General features: G+C 23.0%; 1 protein-coding gene across 1 annotated transcript in view; it reads right to left on the bottom strand.

Annotated features, from left to right (window-relative positions):
* LOC126904096 (uncharacterized) overlaps window positions 1-11,122 on the bottom strand; it is a 57,823-nt gene extending 46,701 nt beyond the window's left edge. Inside the window, exon 1 of the mRNA XM_050682819.1 lies at window positions 10,846-11,122. Coding sequence (XP_050538776.1) covers window positions 10,846-10,857 — 12 coding nt within the window. The 5' untranslated portion in view covers window positions 10,858-11,122. The remainder of the gene's footprint in view (window positions 1-10,845) is intronic.
* Window positions 11,123-12,671: the final 1,549 nt, after the last annotated feature.

The raw sequence follows: 12,671 nt of genomic DNA, 5'->3' as shown, positions 1-12,671 counted from the left end.
TTCTCATTCACAATTCGTTTTGTATACTTCCACAATGATTAAAACCAACTACATGATTCATGATAAACTAGAAGAAGAATTTTATTACATAAGCCCTATAACATCACATTTCACGTAGAGGGGCATTTAGGATTACATTATAATACATAACAGCTATGTGTAGTTTAATACATTAAAATGTTATAAATTATGATAAATTGAGATTTTAAGTTTACAAAAAAATTCCAAGTAAAATGTACAAATAATTGCTTTACCAATTTATTAAAAATTAATCTGAAGTGTAACCATTGAAAACTAAAGTATCTGTCATTAAAAACTCAAATATAACTGAGGTTTAAAATGAAAGGGGACGCCATTAATCTTCATGAGATCAACTCGTCCATTTGTTCTCACGAAGCTTGATAAGCGTCGCTTAAAACATTTCTTCGAAAAGTTAGTAATTGATTAAATACGTAGAACGTTAAAATAATTACAAAAATTATATTTATAATGTTAGCAAATACCCTGCTATACATTAAAAAAATAAAAAAATATATTTTTCTTTGTAAATTATACTGAACAATTCGTTTTTATAGAAATTGTTTAAACTGCATACAGTTTAAATATTACAATTCGAAAATATTATATACATTATTATGTTTTATGAGTCAAAAAAGTTGAACCTGGAAAATAATTTCAAAATTAATTTCCTTTTAGCAATATAAAACATATTTTAACCAAATAATTTTTGAAAAGTTAAATATCTATAAAAAATGCAATTTCAAAATCTTAATATAACTTTTGGGTAAATGTTATTATTTAAAATGTATACATTTATATTCATATTGTGTATTAATCAATAACTTTTATTTATGTAATGGATAGTATTAGGTGACACCAACGCATTTAGGTATCAAAATTGCATATTAAAATCGCCGTCTAACAATTCTCAACACTGTACCAATTTACTTAAATAAAGTAGTATTTATTGCGTTAGTGTCTAAATTGAAAGATTACTTACATTCAATGTTTAGTACTCGTAGAAACTAATAGTGGGCCAATCCAACTATTTTTGGGTCTGGTAGTCTAATAATACGAAACAAGTAATTGATTTATATATTATGCAAATCTGTACGCAAAGATATTTGCATAATGTATATGGCAAATGTTTGAATAAAACAATAGTATTTGAAAATGCATTATTATATTCAAAATTCCGAACAATGATTATTTTTTTGTAAAGTCTAAAAAGCTGAATTAAGTTTGTATTTGTAAATAGAGATCATGTAGATATACATGTATTTAAAATATTTTATCGATTAATCATTAATTTATAAGAAATCTATGAGCATTTAATTTCATTTGATTATATTATTATAAATATAAAAGCATTTTCTAGTTGTTAAAACATTATAATAATATTTTTGAACGTTGTTTACATTTGACTCGTGTCACATAAGTTATTTATTATAAAAACATTTCCACGGCAAAAACTCCAACTTTAATAATATTGTAGAGAGTTATAATGTATTAAAATATTTACATTATTGTTTTATGCCTAAAATTTGGTTACTACTTTGAACAAAAATGTTGACACCGAAAATTAAATAGTTAACCGATAAAACTGTACGTGACAAGTTATACAACAAAGTTATCAAAGTATTCCTCTTATGTAATTTTCATTTCCCTTTTACTATCTTTGTGCAGGTTGTTGATACATAAAATGATTTAACATCTATTCTAACACATTATCTTATAACTGAGTTTAATGCTAAACAATATTTAAACGTTATACACTTTTTATATTAAACATTTTTAATGTTAAAACATTAATTTTTTTTTTTAACGTTTTGAAGTTTCTATATTTTTTTACTTAACTTTGAAAGAGTTGGAAACATAATTTACTACCATAAGTAGTTAAATTTTTAAGAATTTTTTTTTTTAATACAACATTTAAAAATTTAACTTTTGTTTGAATAAAAATTATTTTACACTATAAATGATATTATGTTTAACAATATTTTACGTTTATTGATACCAAAAATTTTGTTTTTTTGTTTTCGTTTTCAACATTAAATTATAACGTTTTTCAGTTCTATATTAAACTATAAATTATGTGAAGTAATTACAACGTTCTACATTTTAACTAAAATTCTTTATTAACAATATGAAAATGTATTTCTCGTGTTAATGTAAACCGCCTACATCTATAATTTCTTGGGTAATGACATCACTTACTAAAACGTAATAGAAATCAAATGATACATCATCTGTTTATTTTTATTAATGAACTTAAAATTTTAAAAATGTTAGTACATTACTAATATTAGGCCGGGAAGAATAGTAAAAGTATTCAATTTGTTTTCGAAACCCAAATGGATTTAAACTTTATTTTTCTGTCCAACGAATTAGTTAAGCTTGAATCTATTTTCACTAAATGACATTTAAATATTTAACATTAATAACAAAGTACCATACTTTCAAAATCGACCTTAACTTTTCTTAGCTTTCAGTGTACATATATAGTAAACTTATATTTATATAAATCCATTTTATTTGCGTAATATCATTCAAAATTTAGGTTTAATTTTCAGTTAGAATAATTAACTGTACACGCAATCATCTATCGTCTAATCTAATAAATAACAACTAAGTGGTTCAAGTAAATTAATACCTTATCCGGACACCGCAGGTCATTTACAAATAAATCAGGTCAAGTTACACTTTGAGCATTTGATCTCTAACTTTATACTGCCTTGAGTTTTGTTAACTTTACGTGCTACCAATTGTATAAAAATCATAACTTACAAAATCAATTTTCAAGTTTTACGTTGTTGTTTGTTATTACTCATTTTCAAAAATAAACCATAGAAAATAAAAAATAAATGTGTGTTAGTTAATTTTATCGAATGATTAAACAATTTAAATTTCTAGAAAAGTTTTTATATATTTTAATCTAATTAGAAATATCATCAAGTTACTGTTTTAAGGAAAGTCTGTGCAATGAGTGTAAAAGTTTGTGACACAACAAAATTTATCTACTTAAAAACTTCAACTAAATTACAATATACACATAATAAATATATTTTACAAAATAACGTATGGTATAATTTATTTGCATTTACTTGTTCGTCAGCTCCAAAGGTGTTGACCATAATATATTACTAGAATTCTTGACTAATATAATATGCTCTACACATTCCGTCTACCGTTGAATATTTTAACGACTTGGTTCTATTGATATTTATATTGGTAGTCTACACAAGGCACTACACCTTTTTTGTAAATATATGGAACTGAATTTAGTTGTACCGTTGGAATACTATTTTACGGTTTCAGATTCCGATTTTTTTAAGTGAATAATATTTTTGGCTTCGAAGAGAATTGGGAAAAAGGTATATTTAGGTTACGAAATGATTTTCAAGAATATAAAATACGTGTAATATTGTCTGGCCTCTTTGCAACGTTTGGTTAGGTGGGCATAACAGTAAAAATATGATTGTGAGATAAGTATTAACAAACCATATAATTCATTTACATTTTAATATTCATAAAACCTTTATAAATATTTTTTTGGCATAACAATTAAAGCGTTTCTTTGGCGCTTCTTTATATAGATATATATGAAAATGATAAACACATTTTGTTACAAGTGTTACTAAAAAGTAAGCTCCTCTCAGAAAATTGACAAATTAATTAATATATCTATATATTTATTAACCGTATCCAGAATAAAAATATTAAAAAATTGCGGAGTTGAGGTGTATTTACATTAGTATCGATTGATATCTAACATTAATAACGTTTCGATGCGTATTTGAAACATTTTTTTAAAGAATATAACATTTTTACTAAAATTTACATGATTTTTGATTTTAAAGGTTGATATATATTAAATTAAACATGCTATAATTAAAAATAATTCAGATTTATTTAAGTATTCCGTTAATATACAAAATAACAAAACTGGCAATTTTTTCCGAAAATTATATGATTTTTTGTTTTAATGGCCGAAAACTCCTTAAAACGAGATCTCGGATAGTTTTCTTTTTTTTATCTTAAAACATTGTATTATCTTCAATTTGATGAAGGTTTAAAGAAGGTATGTTTTCTGTAACGTTATAAAAAAATTAAAAATAAATAATATTAAAAATATTTTGATTTAATTTCTTAACCGTCACAAAACCTTCGTCNCATTGTATTATCTTCAATTTGATGAAGGTTTAAAGAAGGTATGTTTTCTGTAACGTTATAAAAAAATTAAAAATAAATAATATTAAAAATATTTTGATTTAATTTCTTAACCGTCACAAAACCTTCGTCAATTATTGGATTAAAAAAAATGTCATCAGCAAAGCAAATGTTTGATGTATTATCATTAAAAATTTTACAATTATCCAATCGCAATTTATTTGCTAAAATATTATGCAAAAATTATGCGTATAGTAAAATACAATTCTAATTTTTAAAATTATTATTGAATATTAAAATTTTATAATTATTATAGTTTAATATTATAATTTAAACAAATAATGGAACAATTCCAAGGGTGTGTTGAATAAAGTTTTTAACCCATATGAATTAACATTTTTTTAGCTTATTATAGCTAAGAATCACCTTACTGTTTATCTGTAGATAAATCCAATAGCAAATTGAATGTCTCAAGTTTGTTGCAGTCTTTTTCTACTATCTACAGTATAAATAGTTTTATATTCAATTGAAATTTTTTAGCTACAATTTAACAAAAAATGGTTGTGTTTTCTTGGCCTACTTTTGGTAACGGTTTGCTACATTATCTTATCCTCTGCAACGAATGAGTAGATTATACGACCCATCTAAGTAATTTTCTCGGCAAACCTTTTTTATAACATAATAGCTAAATTTTATTTAAATCTTTATGGAAATATTAAATCTAAACAAAATCAATATTTTTTTTTCATAAAGAAGCTTATTTTTCTTGGTAAAATATCCCATTAAAAGATCTTGAGTACAAAAATTGAGCTCTTATTTTTAGAAAGCTGCTGGTTTAGTTAATTTGGACCGCAAATAATGATAATAATGCCGAAAACAACAAACTACTTACGACACTAAAAGCTTATGTACTTTATATATAAATAAGTGTTTTAATAGGTTCATACAACAAAGTTAATAAATTTAATGAATATTTGACAACCGATTATTTTCCAGTGAACGTTCACCCTAAATTTAAATGAAAAATTCAACAAACTATTTCTAAGTTTATTATTTATTTGTCATTTTTAGAAATCGTTTAGTATATTTATAAATTTAGTTTTATGAAATACTTGAGAATTTAAAGTGTTTTTTCTATATATAATGTTGTATGCCCAATAATAAAAATGTATTCGATTTAAAAACTACTCAAACCAATAACAAGAATATGTAGCTTATTAGAACCAATTTGGATATTAATAGATGTGGAAAGTTTTGAAAATTTATGACCTAATTTAAACTGTACTATAATTTACGCGTTGCGGTGAATAATTCAATAGTATAAGCTGATAGAAATACAAATAAAATTATTTCAGCATGTAATTATATTAATACATCATAAAATGTATACATCATTGTATTAAGAGGATTTATCGTTTGCTATTATTAATAAGAGTCTGAGGTTAACTATATAAAGTTTATTTAATTTTTTCATATAGCTAATTAGAGCTAATGGTTAGAACTAGAACACTAGAAGTTACCAAGATTATTTTTAAAATTGTTTGAATTTATTTTTAAAATTTTTAATTAGATTTATTGATTTCAATTATAATAATTCACATACTTTGTTTTACATAAAATATATAATTTCAACGAGACCTATGATTTGATAAAAAAAATACCTATACAATCATCTATGATTATTATCGTTCATTTTTTGCTATTATCGTCTTTATAAATGTGCGTGACTTATTTCACTTGGGTTTATAATAGTTTTACACGACTATACCACAGATTTTCTTTTTTTCACTCTTTTATTCAATTATAAATCAAGAAAAATATAGAATATTGTGTCATTAGAAAATTTAGTAGTGTACATTCAATAGAATAAAATTTTCTTAGGATATTATTTAACGATTAAAATACACGTGTATGTTATTAATAGTAGAAGAGGTGGTTCAGCATGCTGCACAAATTTATATCCTAACCTTATGCGAAAATATATATGTATACCTATATATGTAGGTGACAACTTTTTTATCTGTATTTAGTTATAAACAAAGTAATGTAACTTCTTCAAGTAGAAACAAAGATTTTTTGGCATTAAAGAAACTAACAGTGCATGAAATGATGTATAAGCAGTTTTAAGGCAAAATTTATGCGCAACTAAAGTTCTTTTATTTCTAAATAAAACAAAAAGGTCACAAAATAGTTCTGTTTTAAATTTGGCTAAGGCACAAAAGAGTGACACGTTAATCACCCCATAAGTCGTATATACAAGTACAAAGATTATTGTAAGCAAAAAAAATTAAACTAGTACATGTGTGGTTGTACGATTAAATGAAACTGTTTTATTGTCGTCAAATGTGACATTCTAAACACAACGAATAATAATGCGCATAATTCTGAAATGTTCATAAAATATAAATATTTTCATTTTTTCTTATTTTATCTGAAAATTCAGTACGTTTATATGACACTAAACCGGAACTTATATTACATAAAAAAATATGATTATTTGGGTTATATAATATAAATCTTCTTCGATATTTTACCTAATGTGTATGTTTTTTCCGGTTGTTTTATAATAAGAATAAACAACTTTGTTCTTATAATATTATAATCCCTTGATGCGTCTTTAACATAACTTGTGGAAATAACCTATAGGTTACATAAACTATCTAATGAAAGATTTTTTATTTTTTTATTATGCACGTTTTAAGTATATATTTTCCATATAATATAACATTAGGAAACAATTATATTTTTAGTTTAAAAGTCATCGATGAAAAATAAAAAACTAAATGAAAACACAAATAAATTGCAATGTATACAAATTAACTAAATTTTTAATTAGATAATATTTATAGCGAACTCACTCAAGAGCTACTTTCCATTAAAATTTAGCAATGATCGTTTTTTTTTTTTTACTATAACTAGTAGATACTTGATGAGCAAAATTAAAGGTCATTAAAAAATTTAACTTTTTCTTCAACTCCCCGATCTTACGAAAAATTTTCTTAGTACATATCTGTTTTTACTTTAACCATTTATTTTTAATTTTTTTTAAACTTCAAAGAATTTATTTCGATACTCCTCTAGTTTTAAATGTATCTACGTATGGTTAACTTCCTTCACTTTTTTTTCATTTAAATCCAAGTAAATAGGGTTATTTTTCAATAATCAATCTATACTTTTGTAATTAAAACGACTTTAATACTTTTAAGTATTAAAACGTATAAATAGATGATAAAATAATTGGTGGCTTCTCAGAAATAAGTTTACAGTTTGAAAATCGTTACTGCGATATCGCACTTGGCAACGAATACTGTGTTATGAATATTCGGCAATAAATAAAGTAACAGAGTACTATAATAATTGAAACTGATTAGTAGATTTATAATGACTAATAATAAAGCCAATTGAAGTTTACAAATTCAATTAATATATATCTTTACAGTGGAAATAAATTCGTTTTGTTTTTATATTAGGATTACTAACACGCTTTATTTATAATTATAAAAAAATGCTTTCTTACAGGACACTGTTCAATGGTATTATACTTGTAAATTGGCTCTTCATAGAGTTTTTCGTATTTTAGTGTATTCCAGGCTTAATGTACAAAAAACTGGACCATTAATTAAATAAACTAACAGCAGTAAAGATATAATATGACACAATGAGCAGCTAAAAATTAATTGACTGTATTTATCACAGTAATAGTCAGCAATTTCTCAAAATCGACTTAGCAGTTAATAATTGTTAAAATTTGATTAAGATTTGTCTAGCTAGTTCCTAATATTAATCATTCGCAAGTATCATATCAGTCATATATATAATAATAAATGACTCCCAAAAGCTTGACAAGTAAACTACAATATAAAATCCATTAAATGTACAATTCTCTAGCGATTTCTTGTAATTAATTTAATATGATTAACATTTTTTCTTTAATTACTTTTTTTATATTTATATTTTAAATAATTGTACAATATTTTGCTATCTAAAAATGAAATTAAACTGTAGTTTTTTAACTATATGGTTTTGAAAGGTTAATTTTATCACAATAAGTTTAAAAAATATACATACATATATAAATGTTATATATATATATATATATATATATAACATTTTGTAACTATTCCAACCACTTGGGAATTTTTGAAACTATAAGTTCACGGTAATTGTCAGGGCCTATTGATACGTGCATGAAAGGTTGGCATGCTTCCGATTTTTCTCAATAATAAAATATGAACTGAAGATAGTTTTTCTCTTGGAAAAATGTAGTTTTCTTACGTAAAGTACATTTTATAAAAGTATACTAATATTTACTTTGGTTTTGGGCTGAACTGTATATAACTCATTGGTTGGAGGAAAGAACTTTCTACAAACTTCACTTTTAAGTATATTATATTTAATACTATAAATACTTATTTTGGCTCCATTAATATGGAGAAAGTGAAGAAGTATAATATTAAACCTTACATTGATTATTAATAATAAAATAGCTAAACTTTATATACATGTATAGTACATAGTCTATCTATTTAATAATATCTCAGTAATGTAAAATTATGGATATAATATAATCAATTACAACTTGTTTAATGTATTTTTTAATTCATATATGATTATAAACAAACACAAATTGATAAAACTAATTTTTATTTAGCTAAATTAATTTATATACATTTTTAATGTATATATTCAGAAAAGTTTTATAACTTCTGCGAACTCTAAAATTTTGTGAACAACGATATTTAAGATGTGCTACTAGATGTACAAAGATAAGTAAATAAAATTGTATGTTCTATTATCTCAAGTCGTTGACTTAAAATAGCGTCTAGACTAATTTTATTCAATTAACCATTATTATTTACATTAATCTTTAATTACATAAACATAATTTTCATTATATCAGAATACAGTAGTAATTATAGAAAAGCGATAAGTGGACAAACTTTTTAAATGCAAAATTACAATTTTACTACTATATTACTATTTAAACAGTACCTGCTACTGCTCAAATTCTTGTTTAATTATGACATTCATGGATATAAAATTAAGATAATGTTAGTAAAAACGTGTTTGAAAATCTTCAAAGTATTAGTGAAGAAGTAGAAATTTAAAACGATTTATGACTTTAATTATAAATTTTGTCAATAAAGTGTAAAAAATATTCAATGCGATTATTATTCTATTTAATAAAAATACTTTTGGATTCAAAACTTCTTCAATATTCTTCCAAAGAAGCATTCTATTGTCTTATTATAATTGACAATTATTTTTTTATTATAATATAAATAATAACATAAACATTAGGATAGTCGTTACAAAACAATTTTTATTGGTTATACCTCAGACTTCACTAAATTTATTTCGATCCTAATAGAAATGAATTGTACGAAATTTAGAAATGCGACTAATCAATATTAACACATTCCACATGACCCCTAAAGCTGAGTATAAAAGTATCATTTTTCAAAAAAAAAAGACATTTTCACCCTGACTATTTTATTTAACTTATAACTACTTTTGTAATACTTATAAATCCAAAATATAAGGATTTAAAAAATGTAATTTTTATATAAATAATAGAATTGATATTTGGTATTAATGTTATTAACAGTAAAAAATATGTAAAACTTTCAAAGTTTTGAAAAAAATACTTTTTTTTTAATAAATAATTTTTAGGTAATACTACCTAAATTAAAAACAAATATTATTCAGTCTTGTTTAGTTTTTGTCGTTGGAAACAGATTAATTAGATTTTACACAGCTTAATTAGTTTAATTATTCTTAATTAACAATGCGAAATAGTTTAATGTAAAATTTTAAAGTCATTTTTGTTGTTTTAGATTTACATAAAATAATTTTTACTGAAGAAATTATTAAACCTTATAAAGTTATATGTAGTTAAATTTTGAAGCGTGTGATTTATTTTTTCATTATTGATGTATTATCTATTAAATATACGATAATGTTTTTAAATTAGTGTTATTATCCTAATAAACTATTCATTTTTAGGTAGGAGTTAATTTGATTTTTAATTAACTTTTGACTCTGTTTCAATTTAAAAAAAACAATAACTTATTTTAATAAATCCATAATTTTTTAAGACTTTCTATAAAACTTAAATACTAATTAAATTATTTCATAAAAAGTCTGTAGTTTAAATATTTTATAAAATAAAACTAATAGTTTTTATGATTTTAATTATTTTTTATTTGAAAATTATAATAGTAACATAAAAATTACATTTTGGAAATCTTAATAACATTTTAGTTGAATAAAAAAAAGATGATAAAAATTTCACCTTAAATTTTTTTAATGAAATTTTCATTCAAATTTAGGGGTTGTGAGGCACGCGATAACATTAACTAATCGATTCCAAATTTTATACAATTAATTTTTATTAGCATCAAAATATATTTAAAGGGAGTCTGAGGTAAAATAAAAAATTTCGATTTTTAACGACTACCCCAATACAAATATTTTAATTTAGTTTCGAAAAAATAGTTTAAGGTTCAATTATTCAAATCATATCTCTGTAAGTAGTTAATATTCATAGACATCTAATTAACATAAAATACTTAACAATATATTTTGATAATACTATAAATGTAATAATATTTTTAAATTTGGCAATCAAGAATTTTTTTAACTATAAATTATTTTAAAAAACTGTATACTTACAAGGTCATCCATGTTACCACGTGGTCTTTTAAATGTATTGTTACCTATTTAATTAAAAGTAATAAAAAAAGTTTATTATTTGGAGTAATTTTTATTTGTTAAAGAGATCAGTTGTATTATACCCCAACTTTAGTTATTTTTATTGCGTTAAAAAAATTCTCTATAGGTAACACGTAAATTATTCAAACGAATCTAATAGCGAAGAAGAGTAACGAACGACGACCGACGTAGTCCATATTCGGTTGGATATTGTACTGTTGTCTACAACTGCCGTGAGAGTACACACCGTCATCTGGTTTATTATGGTTGCTTTACCTATATACACCCACTACCCATCATTGCCTCTAATAGACACTATTTCGTTTCTGTAACTTCTTTTATGCATAATGTACTATCAATAATTTAGTAAAACATAACATCTTAATACATTTACACATTTTTTAAAGCAAAACTTAAGAGGAAATACTTATTAAATTGATATTTTCTAACAAAAATAGCAAAAATACTCATATTTTTCTCAAAATATTTAAATATTTTATTCACTTTTATTATTTAAAATTAAGTTTAAAAAAAATAAATAGAAATTTTTTTTTATTTTTAATACAGTTTCAATAATATATACTTTACCACTTAAAAACGATACCAGGAAATTTTCCGCCTTGGTTTAATTAAAAATTATATAACTTCTATGTGGTTAGAACTTTTTAGCTTTGATGCGAAGCTGAGAAGGTATTAATTTTACTATAATGTGTTTTTTTTATTATTATTATTATTTTTTTTTTTGTGTCTGTATACGCTCAATTTCAGCTCTCGTTGAACTGATTTTGATGAAAAATATGTCAAAAGATCAAAAATTGTATCTAGTCGAAGACATTACCCTCAAAATTTGAAAACAAATCCCTCGTTCCCCGTAAACGAGGAAATCCCCCAAAAAATTACAAATTATAAAATCGCTATAACTTTTTTAAAAATGATCGAATCAATATAATTTTTTTTTATAGATAGGTATTCACCTATCATTTTATATATTTTTGTGANTTTTTTTTTTATAGATACCTTAGATAATTACCTATCATTTTATATATTTTTGTGAACATTTGACCCTTTAACAGCCCAAAGGATGGGGTTTCAAAATGGTAACTTTTTTACAAAAAATTAACTTTTTCAACTTAACTTTTGAAAATGTTCCGGAAAGACTGACACTTTTATATATACTTTAAATTAAAGCTAATGTAATATACTTTAATTTGAAAAAAAAAAATTTGACCTCTGGACTTATCTTCGTGGTGAAAATGACTATCGTATGTAAAAATATGCTATTTTTGTGAAAAAATTCTTGATATTATATTTTACATTTTTTTTTTATTTTACATTATGATGCTATAACTTTTTAAAAAATGTATGAATCAATTATATTTAAGTTATCTATTACGATAAAAATGCAAAAAAATATTGAACTTTTCTGATAAATTTACAATAAATAAAAAGTAATTATAATACTTTCTGACTGCATATTAATATGTTAACGATACCATTTTTTTAATTCTCATACNATAAAACTTTCTGACTGCATATTGATCTTAACGATACAATTTTTTTAATTGTCATAAAATTTTCTATTTAATGATGTCAATTTCAAACTTGCCAATTGAGTTAAAAGTTATGGTAAAATAAATTATTTTTTTTTATTATAAAAATTTACAAATATCAACTTTAAACGATTAAAAAAATAGGTTAAATATGTCATTTTCCTTATTTTTAACTTATTAATAATCAAATTAATATTAAATATTATATCAAATCAGTATTAATTTAAAACAATTTTT

This window comes from Daktulosphaira vitifoliae, unplaced genomic scaffold, assembly GCF_025091365.1.
Source record: "Daktulosphaira vitifoliae isolate Bord-2020 unplaced genomic scaffold, ASM2509136v1 Scaffold_4, whole genome shotgun sequence".
NCBI lineage: Eukaryota > Metazoa > Arthropoda > Insecta > Hemiptera > Phylloxeridae > Daktulosphaira > Daktulosphaira vitifoliae.
The sequence above is the reverse complement of the archived record's forward strand: the minus strand, read 5'-3'. Positions and strand labels throughout refer to the sequence as shown.